The 24,143-nt window shown below is 37.9% G+C and overlaps 1 protein-coding gene across 1 annotated transcript in view; it reads right to left on the bottom strand.

The window, feature by feature from the left end:
• Nucleotides 1-1,768: 1,768 nt before the first annotated feature.
• Nucleotides 1,769-24,143, bottom strand: part of ARHGAP29 (Rho GTPase activating protein 29) — a 54,420-nt gene continuing 32,045 nt past the window's right edge. The window contains exons 3-23 of the mRNA XM_009333772.1: nucleotides 21,626-21,722; nucleotides 21,191-21,263; nucleotides 17,242-17,302; nucleotides 16,625-16,762; nucleotides 16,284-16,348; nucleotides 15,677-15,787; nucleotides 15,467-15,547; nucleotides 14,975-15,163; nucleotides 14,597-14,734; nucleotides 13,097-13,287; nucleotides 11,113-11,279; nucleotides 10,439-10,567; nucleotides 10,168-10,266; nucleotides 8,545-8,708; nucleotides 8,119-8,307; nucleotides 7,821-7,958; nucleotides 5,964-6,196; nucleotides 4,945-5,251; nucleotides 4,664-4,772; nucleotides 4,178-4,297; nucleotides 1,769-3,651 (exon numbers count right to left, since the gene is read on the bottom strand). Coding sequence (XP_009332047.1) covers nucleotides 2,750-3,651; nucleotides 4,178-4,297; nucleotides 4,664-4,772; nucleotides 4,945-5,251; nucleotides 5,964-6,196; nucleotides 7,821-7,958; nucleotides 8,119-8,307; nucleotides 8,545-8,708; nucleotides 10,168-10,266; nucleotides 10,439-10,567; nucleotides 11,113-11,279; nucleotides 13,097-13,287; nucleotides 14,597-14,734; nucleotides 14,975-15,163; nucleotides 15,467-15,547; nucleotides 15,677-15,787; nucleotides 16,284-16,348; nucleotides 16,625-16,762; nucleotides 17,242-17,302; nucleotides 21,191-21,263; nucleotides 21,626-21,722 — 3,701 coding nt within the window. The 3' untranslated portion in view covers nucleotides 1,769-2,749. The remainder of the gene's footprint in view (nucleotides 3,652-4,177; nucleotides 4,298-4,663; nucleotides 4,773-4,944; nucleotides 5,252-5,963; nucleotides 6,197-7,820; nucleotides 7,959-8,118; nucleotides 8,308-8,544; nucleotides 8,709-10,167; nucleotides 10,267-10,438; nucleotides 10,568-11,112; nucleotides 11,280-13,096; nucleotides 13,288-14,596; nucleotides 14,735-14,974; nucleotides 15,164-15,466; nucleotides 15,548-15,676; nucleotides 15,788-16,283; nucleotides 16,349-16,624; nucleotides 16,763-17,241; nucleotides 17,303-21,190; nucleotides 21,264-21,625; nucleotides 21,723-24,143) is intronic.

The raw sequence follows: 24,143 nt of genomic DNA, 5'->3' as shown, positions 1-24,143 counted from the left end.
CAGTCAAAAAGAAGAGCGACGTTTTTTCCACTAGGGCTAAAGCTCCGCTGCCGCGGCCAGTCACGTCCCACCTCTGCCGCGGCAGGCTCCTCACGGTTCCGTCCCGCCCTGGCAGGGCGCGGCCCGCTCCCCGGGGCCTGCTGAGGCGCTTCCTTACACAGAGGGGAAGGCCTCGGTGGCCCAGCCCCAACAAAACACAGCCCTGGCACCGATGCAAGCATTTACAAAAATTCGCAAGTTAAAAAGTCACACACTGGCCCCTTAAACCACTGCCTGCCAGCCCCCCGCAGGCTGCCCCGTCCCCTGGTCTGGCGGGAAGGTTCTGGAAGAACCCTCTGGCCCCTGCGCCGCAGCCCCTCCTGTGGTGTCACCACGCTGGGTAGCAGGGTCATACTCAAATAAGCTTCAAAGGTTTTCATTTCAAAAGAAGCGCGCTTACTCCTTCACTTGTATCACATAAAAAGAGTCAAAGACATTATAAAGCAGGGACATGCATAGTTTATCTGTTGAAAGTCATTATTTTACGAAAAAATCATCTGGTTTTATGAGACACCTACTCATCCACGTACACAGGCACGCAGACGGGCACTGCCCTCTCCCGCTCCCGGCCAAGCCCGCCATTAACTGCCTGGCTATGGGAAACATCGAACAAAGACCTGAAGCACATTTAAAACAGCAGAAACCTTTCACACTAGCAGAACATGGAAGCAGGTGGTACATAAAAAGCAGTACGGTAACAACCAGTAGTAACCAGTATTATGACTTGGTTAAGAAACATTTGTCTGTTTCTCACAGATTAGTATATGCTATCATAATTCTCCATCTCGGCAGCCTGCCCTGGGGACTACTGGAGACCCTCCATCCAACTACACAAACAGCTTTTATTACAATTTCTTAAGCCATTAGCATATTCAGTGCCAGACATACGTTAAAACACTTAAAAATATAGTGAGACACTAGATTTAATGGTAGTTCACAAATTAACTTGCCATCTTGTGGCCCTAATCTATACTGATCAGCACCATCCTTTCACAGCTGTGCTATGAGGTTCTGCTACAATGCCTGTAATGTTTCCTTAACACTATTTCTGCTCATTAACCAGTTGCATGGGGTTTCCCCCCTCCCTCCATTCTCAAAATGGAACAAACTCCCTTCTATGTCAAGAAGCCTTTTTCCCTCCCATTTTATTATGCAACTCACAATATGAGTCTGGGCAGATAGCAGCATCTTGCATCTTCAGCTTTTCTGTAGTATGAGGCAGCTCCCCAAAGAAATGGCTCCTAGCATGGCCAGAACCGTCCAGCGGTAGCATGGCCTTTGCCAAGAGTGCAAGCCATGCTTCCGTGGAAATGTGACAAGGAATCAGGAGCTCAGCGTTGCGAGTTTAATATCTTTTATTCTGGAAACTAAAATGAGATTATGTCCACTGAATGCAGTGTGGGATTTTATTTGGGATATTTTTGGGAGGAAGGGCAAAGGGAATGGAGTAGGAAAGTCCAGTATATTTTACGTTGTAAAAACAGAAAAGTGATTCTTTGCTTTTCCTGTCCTCTTGAGAGTCCCCTTAGTTCGTATATGAGTAGAAAGTGCCATGCTAAAATAACTGTATGTGAGAAAGGGTCAAGGTAATTGTAATCTCATTAAGAAAAGCGTGTCGCCCCCCGTCCCCGGAAGACAGATGCAGCAGAGTACTATACTATTGCAAAGGCCAAATGTCTGTATTTTAATAAGTTAGAAGAAATCCAGATATAGAAGCCATAGAGTCACTGAAATGTTAACAAGTTAATATATTTTAAAGCAAATATAACACAGTGTACACATAAAAACCATTTAATACAAAGTGAAAACCATTAGATGCACCTACTAATGCAGATTTTTGGTTATTTTCAGCTCTTTCACTGAAACTTGGAAACAATGCTTTTCATTTCAGTTACACCAGGTTAAGTGGTGAAACTGATCTATAGCAGGCAAATCACTGCCTTTTCATTCACCTGGGAAAGACAGCACCACTGCAACTGATAGTCTCTCCAGAAGGGCATCCAAATGAAACAGGCTGTGCACGTCTGCCCCACTCGCTAAGCTATACAAGAAACCAGATGTGGATTGATTGCTGCTTCTGAATAGTAAAGCTCAGTAAGTGCATCCTTGCTGTACAAAAAAAAAATAATTAAAGTGACAACATAGAAAACTGCAACAGATAACCATGTCTGCCTAAAATATACACATATGATACATAATTATGGGCCATGCTGGCCAGTACGTAAGTCTGTTCAGGAGCAAAGCTTTAATTGCACAGATTAGAAAACTGAACAAATGCTTTTACAGAGCAAAGCACAAGCTTTGGTTTATGCTTAGACAGTGAACATTAAACCTTCCATTTTTATTATAACATCTATTATGAAAAATGGCTCCTTTCACTGCTACATGCAATAGTTGTTTATGAATAAGCACTTCATTCCATACAATGAAATGAAGCTCAGTGTCTTATTCAATGAACCCATTAGCTGTATCTAGACTGGGAATGCATTAAATCTTTATGAAAAGCTACTGAATTACAAAAAGTTTTACTTATTTCCTTCACAGTTCCCCAGCCCTCCCCCCCCCATTTTTAAAATGCTGCATATATAAAAATAACTCCAATATGGCACAAAAGTGGGATTCTCAAGGAAAGGCAAAGGATAAAGGGGCAAAGGGAAGCCTCCACTGGCAACATCAACAAATTGCATACAGTCCAAGAGGAATTTGCACCCTATACAAAATGAGCTTCCCTGTGTTCCAGTTCTTGGATCCTTTTTGGTCTCAGTCTCTGGTAAGTAGGCTTCAGATCTGTGGGGTGAATATCCTCTGAGCTAGTTTTTTGTTCATTTGTGTTTTGTTCAGGATCACCTGATGGAAGTGCAGAGCTCCTAGCCAGTTTCACAGTATTATCCTGGTGAAGCACGGAGCTAGCACTGGTTGGTGCACAAGCTTTAGCAAAAGAACCCTCTTCATTTTGTTTTGATTTGTTAGAGGGTGGTTTATAAAATGTCCCTGGGGGTGGTTGCAATGTTCTTGGTGCCCTGAAGGCAGCAAGAGGATTGGCATCAGGACCATTCCCTTCTGTTGCTGTCCTTCCTGACCTGACAGAAACAGAATATGGCTTACTAGGAAGAATGACATTAGCTGAATTGTTACCAATGCTGCATGATGAAGATAAGCCACCCGCAGTTCCACTCTCAAGTGCTCGGTTCTCCTGGGGCACATTAGTCACGATCATTGCTGTCCTTGCTGTGATATCATACTGTTTATATTGCTTGTCCCAAGTTTTTCGCAGCATCTGGGTGTCGTAACAAGGAAGTCTGCAGCAGGTATTAACAGCAGGGAGTGCCTTCACTTCTGAAACTTCTTCAATAGTAGGGCTCCTGCCAAGCTTCTCTGGACTTACTGCTCCTGCATTTCGTGAATTTCTTTCATTCAAAACACACGGAGGAAGTATTCGGTCTACAGGTAGGCTCACAGGGCGAGTAGCTGGTTTTGTCCTTGGAACCCGCAATGGAACTTTGGTAATCTGACGGTTAGGTTTTGCAGGAAATAAGTTAATTTTACAGCTGTCTTCACCTAGAGAAACAAATGAATCTTTGTCTCTCTCTGAAGCTGGACTCACAGCATCACCTAGAAACACACAAATAAATGTGAGTGGATCTTTGCACCAAATATAAAGAGAAGTCAGCAAGACTTTCGCCAACAGAATGAACTTTATTAATGATCCCTTGACAGCTGGTATTTTAATGGGATAATAGTTTTTAGGTATACCTTGTATACATGCTAGGAGTATCCTACTCTAAGCAAATGCTAACATTTCAATAGCAGTAAAACACATACTGTACAGATGTAACCGAGGAAGACATTAAGAAGAAAACAGGCAAAGAGACACCGCCCTTTTTTTTGGCTGGTGCTCTCCCATCCCTGAATATTTTCAGTTTTAATATGTTTCAGAATGTTGCCCTGTTAATGTACAGGACATGACTTAAATGGTAACATCAGCTGAAAATCAGCATAATTAAAAGGGATCATGTGTAGTTATGCCTAAATAAAGTAGATGAAAGCATACCTACATTAAGACAAACCACTGTAGTAGCACAGGCAGGTAAACAGAAAAATCAAATCTTATAGAAGATTTATAGTTAGGTTAGCAAACCTGGCTCTTTTGGAGCAGAAGTATTAATAGCCAAAATGCTGGTAGCTGATGATTCTGTCAGAGAATTACTCTTCCCAGAGCCTTCTGGTTTCGTTCCAGTGAGTGGCAATGATACACATTCTGGGGGAAAACAACGGTCAAAACATATTAATTGCTTGATACTGGTTTGCAGCATCATAGTGAATTTCAGAAATTCACAGTCACAGCATAATTATCATTGTTTTTTTTTTAAAAAGGGAGAAACCAAAACACTGTTGTATTCTCTTACCAAATACTTTAAGCTCTGATTCCATGAACACAGGTTTCTTGAAAGCCTTTAGAAAGATTTAATTCTGTTTCTCTTACAGAGATAAACAGTATATCAAGCACTGATAAGCAGGTTTTATCACTTGCTTCTGTCTAAACTGAAGAGCTGCATGCACTATAATCTAATGCATCCATGACTGCTTATTCACCAACCCCAAGACTTAATAAAAGCGCACTAACCAGTTACAGATGTATCTACTTGTTCTTTTGTATTCTTGCTATTGTTTGATTCCAAAAACAATGCAGCCGTTTCTGAAGCTCTGCTTTCACTTGGAGCTATCAGAATACCCTGTTAACGAAAGTCAGAGCAAAAGTAAATGAGAACTCAAGAGGAAAGGCACTCCTTAACAAAAAAACCCCACAAAGATTTAATAGAAATGTGCTCTGCAACGCTGCAGCATTTGACGCAGAAGTTAAGATGGCACAGGTAGCATTGCGGCAGCATAAGAAGAGTCACTCACTTCCTTGACAGCAACAAACGACTTCCTCTGCTGCTGTGGCTCCCTCTCTTCTGCTGATAAAGCAGCTCTGACTGTAATGGCAGTTTCTTCAGACTGAGACGTGCTCAGAAGTGGTTTCAATGAAACATCAAATATCTTTTCATAGTATGTTATAAGCAGCTCCACTACCCGGGCCTGATAAGGGTAATCCACAAGTGACGACAAAGAAACCGTAGCATCTGTTTGACGTGGCCTGATCAGAGTTGGGCCAAATATTATGCCAAGGTTGCTGGCTGACATTTTATTTTCATCAGACTGTTCGGTAACCCTGCATAAAGAGGGGGGGGAAAAAAAAACCCAAACCCCAAGAGTTAGAGGGTTTTACTACTTCAGAAATATTTAGGTATTAAAGTATTATCTTACGTCTAAAGAGGCTAAAAGGTAATAAAAACCTGAAGGTGGGTTAGGTAAGCAGGCAGAATGGTTAATGTTATTTGTGGCTATTTGGCATTTCTGGGGTTGGGGAAAAGAACATCTCTCTCGTTCTAAGTAATAATATAGCTGTGGCCCAATATTACCCATTTTTATTGGTAGTCATCAGCTTGGTACATCCTCACCACACATCATCATACAATCCAGCATTTGGAAGACAAGGAAGTGAAATGTAACTGGAGAATGGATATTAACAGACATAATACAAGTTTCAATTTTCTGTTAATAGCCACCAAATAACTGCCCTATCTGGGTCATATCCTGATTTAAATCACACCTAGGTCCCTGCAGCTACCACTAGTTACTACTTGCTGACCCCAATGCTAGCAGAGAATCAAGAATAATGGTGGTCAGCTCTTTCCATTTCATATTCTTCTCTCACCTGAGAATTCATTACATTGGAAAAAGAAACAGCAACAGGACAATGTCTTCTAAGGCATATGTGACTTCCTCCTCTACAGTCATCAAAAGGGTACAAGAGTTTCCTAGTACACAGCATGTAGCAGTTTATTTTTCAACATCAGTTTGCATTTAAAGTCTTTTCTCACCTGTGAAGGTGTCCAATAAGGTACTGAAGAGTGTTATAGTTTGGCACAGGCAGTTGTTTCAGAAGATCTTTAATTTTAATGATGATCCTATTCAGTTCAATACAGATTGACTGTCTTTTCTTTGATTTGGGGCTAGCTTGTTTAGTGTCCAGTTCTTCATTAACATTCTGGCTTTCTTTTGCAAGTCCAATAAACTCATTGTAGAGCCGAAACAAAATCAAGGGTTCTGGAAGCTGAAGAAATAAGAGCATTTCAGAAACACACTCAAGCCTGAATTTTAACTTCTTTGTTTCCTTCTTGTTTTTCTTCAACTTTGTCTGGTCTAGCATCTTTTCTTAGATGATGACGTTGTTTAATCCTTGTTCATTAGCTCAAACCGCAATTTGTCAAATCCAATCCAGCTAACAAAACCACTGCTCCCTACACCTTTCTCTGGAAATCTTTCGCTAGCCCTTTCCTGCAATAGCTTCAAGAAATCTGTACCTGCATTTATCAATACAGGTACAGATTTCAAGAAAGCGATTGCTGTGAGGGAGGGTGTTACACTGCATATGCACAAATACCATGATAACAGAGTAGTTATTAATTTTTCCAGTCTTTGATAGTATATTTCATATGGTATCAAATTTGGTCCATATTCCATTTTTTTTTAATTGGATTTTAGGCCACATAAATCACAATTAAAAATGAATGTTAAGTATTCTCTCAGTATGAAAATGAACGTTAATAATAAAAAAATTACAAAAAAAGACAAACATCTCAAACCTGACCTGGCTATTTGCATTGCCCCAGCTTAGATAAAAGCAAAAAGTAGGAAGACTAGATAAAATTCAAAATAATTAGTTTTAATAATTAGTCTCAAATAGGGTTCAACTCAGGATTCTGTCTTAACTGCATATTTCTATCTCTGTTCCTGCATTTAAAATGAGCAGGTGTACCTAAATTACACACCAACAGATCAGCTACAGAGGAAGTAATAAGACGAAAAGAAAACATGTTATTTGACTTTCTTTTTTTTTAAATTATGAGCCCTATTCAAAATACAGCACAGTGCCTCAAACCGGTACCCCAGCACAATGTATATAATATGCTACCTTTTTACTTGAATAAGTAGGCCGAGTACATCTTTGTAATTTTTCAAAAGCACTTAACTTAATGGTGATGATCATAGGATTGGAATGCTCATCTCTGACAGCCAGTGTAAGGAAGAGGACAGGACCATGCAGCTAAGGATTATTCCTTTCAGGGTTAACAAGTTTTCAGAGTGACTCAGGAATTTCACCGGGCAACATCCCAGCCTCATTTTTTCAGATACATACTGAAACTGTTTTGGAAAACTCAATCATGAACGTTTAAAGCTCCGCTTTGAAATAAAACGGTGGATAATCCTTCCATAATGAACAAGTCATCATGACCACTATGAGCATCTCATGAAATTTTTGTTAGCATATATTAACAGCAATATATTAGCATCTGTCTGCATGAGGAGGCAAGAATATGGGAATGTTTTAAACTTCGCATAAGACAGGCAAATTCAGTAATCAGAAAGGTTTTAGGAATTAAAGCTTCATTACAAGTGGATAAACAAAAGCTTGTTCTGCATATGATACTAATATTTAAAAAGACATTATGCTCATGTGGAATACAGATTGTAATACCAGCAGTCAGTAATCTCACAGCTTTCCCTGCCCCTGTCACAGGCTCCATGTGAAAATAAAAGAAGCCTACTGCAAATATACAAGGCGCTCCTTTAATCTGCTGCAGGACTGCTGAAAAGGACTTTTTTTTTTTCCCCTCTTGTACTGAAGAAGTATACTACACTACTTTGGTTTTCCATCTGACCTCTCAAGTACATACCTGTCGGAGATACAACTTAAGAACATTGCTGATATCATGTGCATAGAGTTCCGAGAGCTCGACCAAATCCTTTCCATTTTCAAAAGCTTGACAAAGCTTTTCAACTCTTGATTTGGCTCCATTCACACGATAGATGCCCTGAAATTAAGAGACCAGCACAATTCTATTTTAATTTGAAAGGCAAGTGTAAAACACAGATGATATCAACAGTACAGCATTAACATCTTAAGATTCTTTTTTTTTTTTTTAATGTAAAAGATCGTTCATACTTAAGTTTTAGAAACAAACTTAAGCATACCTTGACATTCAGCGCTCTGCTTTCAATTTCTGACGTACACTTTTTGATGATGAAAGGAATGCCATCGGGAACATTTTTAGCAGCTTGGGCAAATTCCACTCCAAACAAGTGAAGCCTTCCATGAAGTTTTTTGTGCCCACATTGAATAGCTAGAGTCTCTAAACATTTTTTATGGCATGCAAGTGAACACTACAGGGGAGGAAAAAAAAAAATCACGTGGTTTGATACAATCTGACACCATAAGAACGAACCCCATACGTGAGCAAAAGAAAAGGTTTATTAGCCTGTTGTGCTTTTGCTTTGAGTTCATGATGATTCTACGAGCCACAAAGTCTGTACTTTTTATACAGAAAAAGAATGCAAGTTTCCAAAAGTCCCGACTTTACATAAATCCCAAGTAGCAATTTAAGCTACTTTTCAACTTACCTCCTCACATTCAGCTCCGTGAAATACCACTAAGCTGTCACATTCTCTGCATTTAGATGGAGCTCTCAGCTTCCGTAGTTTGTGTGTTTGTGCTGCTTTGGACATACTAGCATTTCTAAAAGGTCCTGGAGAATTTGCAGTTTCAGATGTCAGATCATTTAAACCTGGAGAGAATTTCTCTGTTACAGTCATTCTAATATCTACTATCGGGATAGGGTATTTATTCTGATTTTTTACAACTGTGCTGCAGAACACAGAATTCTGTAAGTAATAGCAACTATCAAAGTAGTCGAAAACATTTAAATCACATTGAAGCAAAACAATGTTACAGTTTACATAATGGACACATTAACTATCAAATAATCTTACATAAAAGTAGAATCAAACAATCAGTTTTGCATTTTTAAATATTTCAGTTTTCTCATTTTCATTAAGGGCATGTGAAAATATTAGGACATTTAATTCCATCTGCCCTGCAGTTCAGACTATTCATGAAAGTTTCATTCTATGTATTTCAAAATCCTGTACTAGAGGATGAAAGATGACATTATGGTTTGGCCTGTAGTGTTTCTGAAATACTTAAAAAAGAGTATTTTGCAGCAGGGAAGAATTAACACACACTCACAGCAGAACCCATATAAAATAAAAAAGAATCACCGATTCTCAGTCTCCTATGATAACATCAAAATATTTTCCAGTGGATTCTAAAACAGAATAGCAACTGGTGCTTTTTGTGACCAATTTTTTTCAAGCAATTTACTTAAAATGCTATCAACAATTCTGTGAACCAAAGTCCTTTCTTTTACAGATAAAAACTTAAAATTAACACATACAGTTAATTGTCCATAAAGCTTCTTAAAAGCTCAAGTATTGATTAAACAATACCACTGCAAGTGAAAGTTTGCATTCATTAACATCTTGCCATGCTTTAAATTTGGATCTAAATTAGTATTGTTAACCACAGGCTCATTCCTAGAAGGCAAAGTATATATTTAGGAAGTAAGTATTAACTGAAGAATTTCCTAAAGGCTTTACTGAGCAAGTGCCACAAGTATTTCAGAACTAGTTTGTAAGTACTGCAGACATCCCATAGAACTATTTCTGATAATCCAGTTATTCAGGTTTCAGTTCCTGTGTCAACATTGTCTTTATATGCTCAAAATTAATTTGAAAATTAGAAAGGGTCTGGTCAAATTTGGATCCTTTTTTTTTTTTCAATTTGCCAATTACCAACTCTCTGTATCTGTGCATTTCACTTCAAAGTTTAGAAGTGATCTTACATACCTCAGTGCCATGCAGCTAATTTTAAATGCGAATGTCTGGAGGGAATGGTTAGTGGATCATTTACGTTTACCTCAGGAGGGTGAAGACACTAGAAACGTTCAAAGGCTGCCCATATAGTTAATCTAAATGTACGAAGACAATTCTGCACCGCTTCATTAAAGTGACCTGCACATTATTCCTCAGCTCTCAACCTCAAGTGGATGCACACTGTATTGAAAAACAATGCTGTTGGTAATCACAGCCTTGTTAATGTACTTTTCTTAAGCACATTAAAAAGAAAAGCCACACTCTACAACAAAAAGCATCTTCTGGGGACTTCAGGTATGGAAACAACATTACCACAGTCTGAAGGAGATGGTGGCTCTCTTTCATCAAGATCATCTGCAGATGACATAGTACCAGTGGAAGGTGTTCGGGGAAGTCGTCTTTTAAAATCCCCTAGCAGATGAGAAAAATTTTCAGGAAGCTGTTAAGTATCAGTTCCACCCAACTGCTCATTTTCATTACAGGCTCTGTCCAACACTTGCTAAACTAACAGCGATGTCTTCATTAATGTAAAACAGTCCAAAGAAAAGACATCAAATTAGTATAGCAGTGAGCGTAGCTGTACCTGGGCTAGCAGATGGAGAATCCATGGATCGTGACTCGCTGCTTCCCCCTGCGCTTTCAGAATCGCTGCACATTCCTCCACTCTGGTTGCCAACTGACCATGATCTGAACGGTGGTGGCCCTCGCACTGCTTTTGGAAAGAAAACCCGCAAATTCCAAATGTCAAGGACAAAATTACTTTCTTTTCTTTTTATTTAAAGACTAACTATGATTATATTCAAAATAGAAAAATATTGCAAAAGTTACACGAACATGCAATATAGTGGAAAAAAAACACAGCATGTATTCCTGTAAAAGCTTCAGGATGCAAGAAAATGAATTTCAGAAACTTGACACTTGTGCTTTTGCAAAAGACCTGAAATCAACGTAGTATTTACAAAACCAATGGAATTTAAATTGCTGAAGTTAATTGAAATAGTTAGTACACTGAACTTGACAGTACCTGCTGTTTGAATTGCATCTCACCTTTCTTGTCAAAGAATCTAGGTATACATACAGGCAGTTTTCCATTTGTCCTTATGCTCAAGTACATAACTTTTTATAGGCTTTGAACTTTAAAATACAATTTTTTTAACCTCTTCAAGTGCTACATTTCTGACAGTGAGACATCAAGCACCTCTTTTTCTGGTATTTTTATTTAGAGACGGAACTCCAGATGAAATACGGAAGAACTACCTTGGATATCTGTGCTGCTGGAAGATCTCTTCTCTCCAATCTTTTGCGAACGATGATAAATTGGGCTTCCGACATCATCTAACGTCTGAGCAGGAAAATCTCCTGAACACTGAGATAAGTTACCATGTGATGTATGGACGCTGTTGGTTGATTGCTTATTAAAAACCCTTCAGAAAGAAGAAAGTAATTTGAAGAGTGAATAAGATAGAATTAAATGAAAAGCAATGCATTTTTTTATCCCTGGGCACTAAAAATACTTAATTGCTGTTCATGAACATACATATTTGACATGTAATTATTAAAGCCCAAATTAAAAAAGAAAAAGGGTGGCAATTTATTTTTAATTAAATATGTACAATTTCCCAGTGTTTCCCCACCCCCTGTAAATCAGGTTTTCCACATCTCTGCAAGGTGGAGATGTGGAATCTCCACATTTCACAGACTTTGAGAAAAACAGCAAATTTGTTCATCTAAAGATCAGAATAATTCAGAGGCTATTGCATCCTACTTCTATGCTTTCCTCCAAAGGATTCTCTGCCCAGCTATCAAGACTATTCACCTATGAACATGTAGGCGTTAAAATGCTGTGCTTTTTTTAAAAGCACAGAAAATATGTTGAAGCTGCCAGAGTGCTTATAGTCAGTCCATTGTGAAAATCTGCTCTCAAGACAAGGACAGAAAACTGTTAACAGTAGTTGATGTAAAATGCTGAAGCACCCTGCGGACAAAATAGCCTGCTAGCCAAGTTTAGCAGTCAGGAAGCTGTTCTTTAATCAGTTCTACCCTATCCAGCTGAAGGAAAAAAAAAAAAGACTTAAAAACATTAAAATTTGCATTTGTCCAAGCTACTGCCCCTGAAATAAATGCAGACCTAAACAATAAAAATGATCACTTCAAGTACACGAAGAATCACAAGGCCATGTCAAAGAAAACAAAAGGTGGGGAGAGGGGAGGAGAAAAAACACACTCCTATAAATCTTAAGCAGTAAATAGCTGGGAGAGCACACAAAGAGTTTGAAATTTCATGCTCATCAGTTTCTCAGGGAGCTGCATAGTTAAATCCCCCTAAGTCAAAGTTTATGAGCATAGCCTAAACCAGTCTTAAAAGGCAGGAAATTTACAGACAAGAACTAAGAATCTCAGCTTTAACTTTGAATTTCCTGGCTTTTGTTGGTAGAAGTCTGACTCAAGCATTAGGTTTTTTGTATTTAGTTTCCTTTTTGAAAAACGATGACGACACTTTCCTGTAGAACTGCGAAACACACAGATTGGAATGGATATTCTGGTGCTTTAGTGCTAAGATGACTATTTTACAAGAAGTTAAAGGTGGAAAAGCATTTGGCATACTGACACGAAGAGCTGTCTTTTTGTCTTGTAGTCTTTACTTCCACATTAGCTGTATCTTTAATAGATTAACAGTAAAAACTGCCTTTTCACACGGGCCGGAATAAAAATAATTAAGTTATAACATAGGGACATGTGGACTCTGAACTTTTTTTAGTCACGTAGCGTGAGACAGAAATCGAGCAACACTTCCTGCCAAAGAGTTGCCAAACGTAAACAATATGAAAGAAGGTACTGTAGCAGCAAGGCCTGCAGAAGAGGAAAACTACCTCCTCAGACTTTCTAAACTGATTATCAGATACTACTGCCACACCACACTACAGAGTTCAAAATTTACATTTTTTCATATTAACCAGTATCTACATTAAAACAGTAACAAATCACTTCTGGCACAACTGCCAACGTTTTAGCAAGTCTTATTACACAGAATGACATTCTGGTTCAGAATTTAAAGTCAGGTTTTAATGTCAACATTCTATATGATCTACCAAAAGGTGACTCAAAGAAACAGAGAATGGTAAAGCATGGTAAAACACCAGGATTCATTTAATTCCTGCAAAAATGTTGTTCTACCATTGAACATGTGTGCCTAGCATTTAATTATAAACCAAGCAAATGGCACCTGTAGTTTGGGACTCACCCATCAACCTGGGAACTCTGGGTTTCAAAAGAACCCGATTCAACAGGAACGCTTTCCTTTGGCAAACTTTTCACAAACTCTGAATACTGCTGACCAGGGTCATAGAGTTTGGCACTCTCACAGAGGGACTGGCAGTTAACTGGAAGAGATACAACCTGAGCATGCTGCAGCTGGAACAGGTTAACTGTTGCCTGTTGGGAGAAAGAAAATTTCAATATTTGTAGATCATTTACTAGATATTTCACTTGCACTTTGCTCAACCCAAATTAATATCCCAACAGAAAATTATTTAACAGTAAGACTGGAAAAATTCTAGAAAATAGTAACATTTGTAGGGATGGACTTTGTGCAAGATTCCTCAAAGTCAAATGCAAAAACTTCATCTGTAGCATAGATATTAGTATTCCTCCTCTCTCTGGGTTATTGAATCCTCCAGGTAGCAAAGGCAGTTCTAATGGCTTCCCACTTTGGGTCGATCCAGATAAACAGCAAGGTTTTTTGCTACCAAAAAGGCATTTTTCATGCTCTGGAGGGAATTTTAGTCACTACTACAATGATGAAGTAGTTGGAGTTCCAAACCCAGATGAGCTCCATATCACCTTGAGACAAGAAATGGACAAAACTCCTTGTCCCAACAGAACAGATTAACTGAACACTTTCTTTGTTAAATTACATAAAACTTCTGAAATATTTTATCACAAGGCAGAGACCGGGGAAGGGGACACTGCATGGCTGCTTCTTCAGCTTTGGGGTTGCATAGTTCGCAATTTAGATATAACTTGAACTGACAAGCTTGTCTAAGCTTCTACTGGTGTTATGGGTTGTTTTTTGGGTTGCTTGGGGCAGGGTGTGTGCGCATTTTTTTTATTTTCCCTCCCCGCCCCAGCATTAAATTGTCTTTGTCTCATCTAAAAATGTACACATCTATTGGCATAATGCGCTCTTAAAGCTTTTTTAAAAACTGTGTATGTAGATACACTGTTTTGACAATCCTTTGCTTATTTACACGTATTAAATTAATACGTTAAATTAGTCACAATGGATCCTGTAGTAATTGAGACTGTCATCAGGATTAGCAGGCCCCATGCTGCAGCGTGTTAATGGCTCAAGCACAGAATGGACAAACATCTTTGCTAATGCACTAATGAAAATAGTCGGAATGGGAGTTGTAGTCTTAAGCAACAGAGTAACACTACTGCTGTCAATATTCTTAGAGAAATTTTACAAGAATTGTGTAGTCAGGGTTCTTGCAAGGCAACAGCTTATTAAAAAAACCAAACCCATTCGAGACATGTATAACACCCCCCCCTTTTTTTTTTAAACTCCTAACAGAAAGAGAACACCACAAACATTAGAAGTTTTCCTTCTTTTTCTATTGGCTTGTCCTCTGTCCTTTGAAAACTTTCTATTTTAAGGAGTTAACACTATAGATGGGGCTTTCTCTTAGTCTTAACAATATTTATATATCTGTGCCAAACGTATTTTAAAAAGCATGCTTACAGCTTTAAGAGTAAGATCACACTGGTAAATAAGCTCTCGAAGCTGTGTTACGACATCACTTTTAAAGCTTTCCAAATCATTTCTTTTTTCTTCAACCTCTGCCATGCTTGCTTTATAGTGTTCATTGGCCTCTTCAGCCTAGAGAAAACACAAGTTTAAAGGGATGATAGACTACAGGCCTTGATACTGGAAGCAAGAAAAAAACCCACACAGGATGCTTTTCTGTGGAGATTCCCATTTAGGATAAAAGTCCAAAAGAGCATACCTGATTAAAATTAAGGATTACAAACAGAACACTTGGTCAAATGCTCCCATTGGGAAAGCATGAGTAAAATCAGTGTAGGCTTAACTTTAAAAGCAAGGAACAAAAACCCATACTTTTTGAAGAGCCTCCTCTTCTAGCCTTCTTTTTTTTTCCAGTTGCTTGCCGAAATCTTTCACAAAGCTTCCACTTGAGCTAAGATGTTCCTCCTCAGCACGAGCAGTGCAGGATTTTGCCTTTTCGTACTCATCTTGACGCTGTGTATATAGCATCTTCGCTTTTCTTAGAGCAGTTTCCAGCTCTTGCTGCAGAATGCAACAAAAGAAAAAAAGCAAAAGAATGAATGATTTTAATTTTCCAGTTATTTAATGTGATGTTTAAAGAGGCTGTTATGCCCAGGTCTATATGCTGCAGTTCAAAGCACACAGTCATAGAAAGATAACCTCTTATAAATACAAGTATGTCATGAAATTGACAGTTACATACTACATCCAAAAAGCCCTATAGATTCTACGTGTGAATTTAAGTGTATAACAGCCTAGTTTGAAAGTTTCGTCCTTTTGAAGAATTTTAGATTGAACACTGTTAGATATGAAAGAAATACCAACCATTTTTTTCTGTTCTCGCTGCCAAAGCTCCTTGATATCTTTCCTTTGTCTATCCAACTCATTTTTCCTTCCGAGAAGAGGCTAGATAGGAAACATTAATAGAGTACATAAAAGGCTTATAGGCTGCAAGTTTGTTCTTTTGAATAATCTGTGCTGTAACAAACTTTTTGAAAACCTAAATAATATCTTGGTCTTTTTTGTTAAGCTTACCTGCACAAATTTGTTAGACTGGAGAGCAGCAGCTGTTTGTTGCCAAAGTTGATTGTTCTCAATATCATTTTGAAAAGCATTAATGAATATTGATTGGAATGGCATATAATCCTAAAATTACACACAACAAAACATTAATGTTCTAGGTAAGGTAGAGGTATGCTGATATTCTAAATGTCTGCATAATTGAACTAGATTTTCAATTAAATTTAGTAAGGTATTTATGTGTGTGTGGAAGTCAGAGTTAGGTATGAATGTAGAAAATGACTAATTTCTCAGCTACCTTTCATTTTACTAGGAAAACACTCTGCAACAGAAGTCTACAAGTCCAAATCACAAAGCATACAAGATATTAGACAGAAAAAAGCATACTGTGAAAACTATAAGGCTATTCTGCATTTTCAACAAAAATAGATTTATATACCCAAATTTCCATAGGAGATGGGAAGACATAAAATACAGCAGATCTTTTAACCAGTGATTTACAGTCTAAATCAATTCTGTATCAACTCAAAAATCCATTCCTCAAGGTCCCCAAAGTTTCACTTTTAGGCAAGGTATCCAACACATTTAAGACTCTAAAATAAAGACCCTAAGATGTACTCACCTGGTGTCCAACAACAGCTTTAGCAGTTTCAGCCATTTTTGCTAAGTTTTTAGCACACTCCACTTCTGTTAAAAAAATGCACAGTTACCGTTTACACTAACAGTTGTACCACATGCTAAATACTTTTTACATTCTTCCTCTAACAGATAGGCTACAGAGGGGATCACCTTCACTTTGTTACAGGCCTTTAATTATAGGAAATGCGCGATAGTTCTGTCCACTTCAGCGGAACAGCTACTAATTTAGAAATCACATTATTGACAGTCTGCAGCACAGAGGCCTGACAACAGATTTAATTTCATCATGACAAAGCTGATTAAATGCCAGAAAGAGCCACTCACCCAAGCTAAGCTTTTTTTCTACCCATGCGACTACATCCTTGGTATATTTTGACCATGCTTTAGCATAGGACAGAGCTGATTCAATTCCACTGTAATTTCTTAGGAGCATGCTATCAACCTCCTCTGCTCGAAGATGTCCTGAAAATAAAGCATCGAACACAAAGAAGTGAATTTTAGACATGACCACACACTGAGAGCAAAGCCAGTATTAGCCAACTGTGAATGCTTAAGCAGCTCTGATCTTGAGTTAGTCTTTAATGCTAGTTGACTCTAAACAGGACTGACAGAGGTTTTAGAACAAATTAAAGGGTCATAGTATTTTATCTGGAGTAATCATATGGTCAGCATAACTTTCTTAAGAAAGTGACCCAACAAAACACCAATCATATGATGACATACAGAAGTGCTTCAGGCCTTGGTTCTTTTTTCCCCCCGAAAAACAACCCAGGTTGGTTATTCACAAAAGCATAAAACCTCTGCAATAGCAAATTTCTTACAGTGAAGTTTTAATGGCAGCATAGGTGTAAAAAAGGGACCAAGCAACTTACTTATAACATTTTAGAAGATGAAAACACAGATACAGAATGGTGTTCATTAATATTGAATGAATGACCTACCTTGAATATCATCCCTTTCATGCAGTGAACCCCCAGACTCCACAGAAAGATTCTCAAAAGACTGGCGTACAAGAAACAAAACATTAAGTTAGTGAAGAAAAGCTCTCACTGGAACTGACAGGCTAACAAAATAAGTGGCATCATATGCCCCGTTTCTTTTTTTACAGCTAAAGCAACAAACTGTACTGTAACTCCCTCTCATCTCAGGCGCAATACCTTCTAAGCTCCCATAGCTGTTGACCAAGACATAATAAATAGCAAGGAATCATGTACCTTTAAATCAACAATCTTGAAATGCTGTGATGAGAGTTAATTGTTTAACAAATCAGGTTGATATTTAAGTGACCTTCAGCTTTTCTTAGATCCCCACCTATCTTTTAATAAACATTTCATACAGACCTAACATCATATACATATAACAGACACCATTCTACAAGCCATTAGAATCCTGTATTTCTTCCTCAAGAGAATAAAGTTATGATTTCCCCTAAATTACTCGCAGGTGTGCACTGTAGGCACAACAGCTGACAAGTAACACTTGCTCATGAAGCCCTGACAGAATTTAATCCACTAATAAAAGGAATTTAGCACAAGATTTCATCCCTACCTTTGTCCTCATGCTGCATATTTTGCTACCCCTTTAAATTGTGCAAGTTGAACTATTTGTAGGACTGCGCTGTAAACCAGGCTGCTGAACAAATTTAAGTGAATAAAAAGTTTACCTAGTAACCACCACCCCCTTAAAAAAAAAAAAAACACAAAAAACAAACCCCAACACAACCCTACATCATTTTAAATGAATAAACTACTCTTGAAAACTCGGAAGCAGAGAGCAGGCAGAAGACAAAGGCCGAGAAATAGCTGCAAAATGGCCTTAAGCTTTGCAAGAACAGCTTGTTTCCATTTTAGACTTTAGTGCTGTTTTATTTTCAGACTTAAAGCTAAAATGGAGCACAGTAACAACGATGCAAGTAGTTCTTTTTTCTTTGGTTGGTTTTTTAAATGTAAATGGAAACTGATCATAAATCACACAAAACCCCCTCAACAATCATTGTTTACTTCACAGCAAAAGCAGCTTTTCCATATACCAAAACATGCACAGTATTAATCATCAATTACATTGAACAGAATCAAACCACAGCCTAAAGAACAGCTCCATTCCTAAGGAAGTGGAATACTAGTACAATTGCTGTCTAATAAGAGAGAGTTTCAGTAAAATGGAAGGGCTTTTTCAGAATAGGGGGGAAATCCATCCAAAGCTGTCTAGCAACCAAACAGTAAAAAAAAAAAAAATCTGAATTTAGAGACGGATCAATATTTGGTTGCACAGGAAACCTGAGCGTCCCTAGATTTAGTTCTGATTTTGGTATGAAGTATCACTGTCTTCAAGTAGATTTTAAAGTGGCATACAGTTGTTAGGCAAGAAGAAGTAAGAAGAGGAAAAAACCCCATACTTTATATTAACTCAGGAGGCACTCATAAGTTCTGGTCCTAAAAATTATTCCCCATTCTATAATACCTAAATTGTTTCAGTCCTGGGAACTGTTCACTCCTTTCCAGTAATTCAGGCACACAGTCTAGTTAGGGCAGCTAATCAACGCTCATTCATCCATCCACCCCACTGCAAATAATGTAATACCACGTTTTAAAAGCAAGCACATGGACAACTGCTTTTACTTATGTCCTACAATTTATTATCAGAACTTGACCCATACAGCTTGCCCTCTCAAGCATCCAATGACTCATCTCAGTGAGGCAGCAAAAATTAAAAAAAAAAGCCTGACTTCTAGATAGCTTTCACTTCTCAACTTTAACCAGTCTCTTCTGCCTTTTTTCCCCATTACCCAAGAACTCTCACCCTGACAGAGGCAAACCTCTGCATGCATTTTGAAAACTTTATCCTTCTCCTTTATTATGCTCTCAGATCTACGTAGCATCGAATAGCATTCAAATAGCTTCTTGAGTAATGAAAGGTCAGACATGCCTGTCTCGTCTCTTCCAATGTATTCTAAAGCTCTTCTGTTCTTAATTAAGAAATATCTTTGCTTCCACCTTGTACTTCTGGTTGTACTACAAGGGCTAAAATGAGAACAATTACATTTGCTAAGAGGGGGTATACGTATCATTTAACTTAAGCTTCCAAGTGGAATGCCTGAACTAAAGAATGTAGACTCCCCTGCAGTCAAGAGAAGCAAGATCAACCCCCCCCCACCTTCGAGAAATCCTCACCAGCTTAGTTAGGGAGGTCCCTAACTTAACAGGCAATTAAAATCTCTCTCCTTAGTTAACCCTCAAATCATTTACATGTCAAATTCTACCAAAATGTTATGCTCTCATCTTTTTAAGATACAGCTAGCTGTTCAACCACTGAATGTACACATCCACAAGAATGAAAAGTTAATACAGCAACTTAAATATTTTGCACTTAACTCCTCCTACACTCAACTCCTAGTTGGCCTACAAATTGCTCTCTGAATTGCAAATCAAAGTGAAATGCTTCATCTGTTAAACGTGTATTTATTTGCCTGAACGAAAATGCACTTAAATTTAAGACAGATTTACAAGAAATTGAACCATATTATCCTACTCTCTCCAAAATTTATAATTGTCCCCTTCCACATTAGGAAAAGCAAATGACACTACAAACAAGGGCTTTTAAATATGAGCTGGTGACTTCTGGAGCATCTAGAATAGAATTCCTTCTTCATTTTGCTATATTCTAATTTCCCCTTTGTCTTCCCCCACCTCCACGTTCAGAAGAGTGATCTTTTAGCCAAGCATTCACTTCACAATACAATATATGAGACCATCTCATTCCACAGGAACACATTTTTGCATTGCAAAGCCATTACAAGATTAAAATTTTGGCAAATTCAGCACCTTCCTTCTGCTGGTGAACCGATTAGCTGAAATGTTGCATGAGATGCTGGCTTCTATGCTATTCTATTTCATACTTTTTATCAACAACCTAATCCTCTGATTTTAAGTCTGCTGGAACCAGTTTTCTGAGCAGCCTCCTTCCCCTCCATGTTGTTTGTGAAGATGAGTTTTGTAGCAGCTACAGAAGTAGAGCTTCTGTGATCATCCATCTTTCTCACATGTGTGTTATCAAACTTAGTGAAAATTTAAAAAGACTACTTCTCAGCAGTAGCTGCACAGTATTGCTATGATCAAGCCTGTGTGAAGGAATGCTAAGCCTTAAGTACATTTCAACGAAGCCTTTAAAAAACCCCACAACCCAAAGTTTTTAACCTTGCTACAACTTAGCCTGTCATACACACCAATTATCAACTGCATTTTCCTTGCACGTAACTTTTAATTTGACTTGATTTACTTGAAATCTACTGCTCCTAGATACACAAAAATTCAGAACAGAATTTGGTACTGAGCATTTTTTAATCTCACCTTCAAAATGTTTAAAGGGGAGTTTAAAACACTAATGTTTTTCTTTGACTACCTATAAGTTGACAGTGCTATTTCAGTTCTCTTAGTGAATTGTTGAAACAGCTACAGCACAAACTGGGCTCTGGAAGGAGAAAAGGTTATTTTGTAATGATTATTAGTCTTTGAAAGCCAAAAAGAGGTCATTAAACCTTTAGCTTCTAGGTCTAACAGGTCTATTCTAACTACTCCAGCATGCAAAGCATTCAAGTATCTTAAGTATTTAGTTCTTTTCACTTAACCAATTTAAAAATCTCAAATACAATTACAATGGGTTATCATTTACATATTTGAGTGCTAGCCCCGTTGAGTCATCACTGGCATTTAGAACTGAGAATACATTCAAGAATCTGAAACCTTGAATGCATTTTTTTCATGGGTTTAATCTTGTTTTAACACTCAGAAGATTCCAAGTGTCCCTGCCCAACGATGCACAGAGTTTCAGTGGAAATGAAAATCTCCTTTAAAAGATATCATTCCACGCTACAAGAGAACATGTTTAGCCTACCCGACTTCTCCGAGATACAGGAAGTCCCAATGACGAGCCATTGTCTACATCTCCCATAAGGAAGTCTGAAACACTGCCAGAAAAACAAAGAACTGTGTTACTTCATTGCTTTACCTCACCAAGCAATTTCAGATCACCGAGAACAAAAATTCAAATAGTGTTTCTAATATCCTTTAAAAGTTCTGCAACAATTTTTAGAAGTAGTCTTATATTCCCTGCAATTTCTATACCATCATCGTTTTCCTTGTTAAGAAAAACAACCCCAACAAACACCCGAACAAAGCAGTAAAACTGTTCTGGATGTGGTTAATTTAAATTAGTTTATCAGCTAATATTTGTCCAAAAGAAAACTAAAGTTTTTGTTGTTGTTGTTTAGCCTTAATTTGATTCAGCTCCACCAAGCTCTTTACAAAATCCTTCTGGATTCCAACTTACACGTTTCCAAAGGTGAATGCCAATGTTTCAATGGAAGAAAATATTTCACTGAAGAGTTCTCTCTTGTTTTCTTCGTTAACTTCTTTGAAGTTCACCGCTTAGGAAAAAAATGAAACCCAAAGGGTGAGAGGTGGGGTCAATCAAGCAAGTTTGCTAGGCCTAAAGACAAATTTTATACACAAAGTCTCCTACAGAACACGGCAACATTATAATTTTTGGAACAATTGAAAAAACACAGTTTTAAAGAAGATTAGTAAGAAAGTAAACACTAAAGGAAAGAAAGTAACACAATCCAGATGCTTCCCACAATGAAATCACATTGCTCTCTCACTTCCTATATCTTCCCACTTCAGAAGCAGCTTTGTGTGGGAACGCAATGGTAGTAACGTGAGGGGAAAGAGAAAAACAGTCGTTTACCAGCAAGAGTCAAATCACGCAGCAGCAACACCCCAAAGCAGCACACAGATGCAGTCAAATATTTGAAAAACTGTTTCTTTTCTGGGTAGAAATTTCAGAATTCAGAACAGGAGCAGTAGTTTATGGGGGTGCACCCCCCCAGCTGTACGCAATCCTGTGTATGTGTCCAGAACACAGGATTTCTGGCTTGAGTACAAACAGAAAGCTATCAGAAGGTAGTGTCCATTGCAAAACCCTTTAATTATTAGCTCCATAGTCTGGGAAAAGCTCCTCAGTTTTGCCTATTAAAAGCGGGAAGAAACTCAGCATAACTATCGTTGTTCCAAAAAGGAAAAGGAGTGTTCCTGGACAAACTAGATGGTTTAAACTGGTGATCAAGACAAGTATTTAGCCACTCAACACTGAGCCTTTAGCATGCTTCCATGACAAACTGGAGTAATGAGACACGCAGTATGATTCACCAGAGTTTCTGTTAACAGCTACTGGACAAGGGGGAGGAGGGAGAAAGAAGACAAAAAGCACAACCATCTTTGTCTGTTTCCAACTTAACTCCTTAATCATTGGTGACTGGGAAATTTTTTTGTAGAGAAGTCACGTACACTCCTTTGAGCCAAGGCTGAGCCCTCTGGATGGAAGTTTTCCCAATTTTACATTGCAAAAAGTGACAATTTCACATTAGTATTTATTTTTTAAAAGTTCAATTTTTTTAAGCAATGCAATATTCTTAATTATCTAGATGCCTAAGTTACGCTTACGCTCATCTGTTTCAGAGATACTGCAATGACACACATACAGCTATTCACCCCTATTCATCACTTCTTGCAAGACCGGTGACAATGTTAATTTGTGTATCCTCCTTACATTTCAAGTACAAATATGGAAATAATGGACCACAATGACTTCTAGAAGTAGCAAAAATCAAATCACATTAAAAAGTGTTGCCCATTAATTTTCTTAGCAAATTAAAGTAACAGACTTTAATCTTAAAAAGTATTCAAACTTCCTGCCAGGTGCCTAAACACTAATGGGTAACAAACAAAGAAAGTACAGTAATCTGCTCCCCCATTAGACTTCCTTTGTGAAAGGAAAAGTTTTTAACCAGTAAATTAACACAGTTGAATCCATTCCTTTTTAGACAGCATGCCAACAGGCCTGATCAACATTTTTATAACAATTATTTCTATACAAAGCTATTACACAAAATATGTATTCTTCTCATGGGCTATTTTCACAATTACTTGCAGATCTGGAAGAATGTGTTGTAATAAGCCTACAGCAAAAAAAAATTGCCACGTATTACAAAAATATTAACAGTCTCTGTTGCCACAGTTCACTGCTAAATTAAGGCTTCTCCTACCTCTTAATTCTTCTACACTTTGTAGTTACATTAAAAAAATGCCTCTGGCACCTTTGTTTGAAATGACACTCAATAAAGCTCCACAGATGATAATTTTATTTATTTATTTTTTAAACAGCTTTGTAAATAGCAATGGATTTCTTTATTTTTTTCAATTCAGGTTAGTTGAAAACCTCGGCTTTCCAGAGATAACGCTGCTTATAAATCTAAACTTTGCATTCCAAATCATTAAGCAACAACAGTTACTACAAGATCTATTGATTACCAGCCACTAATGACTGGAAAAATCATTTGAGTGCCGGCATGAAACGCAAACTGTTTCAAAATTAAAAGGAACCAACAAAAACTGTCTATACGTTCAAAGCACTTACCACTGAAACATTTGTATATCCATTAGCTGCAGTGTCTTCAGAGAAAGAGCACTTCTTTCACCTTGCTAACGAGACATTAATATAGATAGCCTCTCCCTAAAGAAATGCTGTCTGTTTCACTCTGCCTTCCTGTTCCAGGAAGAGTTTTGTTAAGCTTTACACTTTATATACCAGAGAAATCCTTTCTTTTCAGGATCCATCACAAATGGAATAAGCAATCTCAATTTTTTCAGAATTACCAAGTTTCAGAATTCTCCCAAAAAAGGTTAGCCCAAGCTCTTAGGAATTCAGTGGAATACAAACCGCTTGCTTCTAGCTTACTACCACTGGAATGCTGATGTACTTAACATCAACTTTAAACCATGCACACTCT

This window comes from Pygoscelis adeliae, unplaced genomic scaffold (assembly GCF_000699105.1).
Source record: "Pygoscelis adeliae isolate BGI_AS28 unplaced genomic scaffold, ASM69910v1 Scaffold10, whole genome shotgun sequence".
Lineage (NCBI taxonomy): Eukaryota > Metazoa > Chordata > Aves > Sphenisciformes > Spheniscidae > Pygoscelis > Pygoscelis adeliae.
The sequence above is the reverse complement of the archived record's forward strand: the minus strand, read 5'-3'. Positions and strand labels throughout refer to the sequence as shown.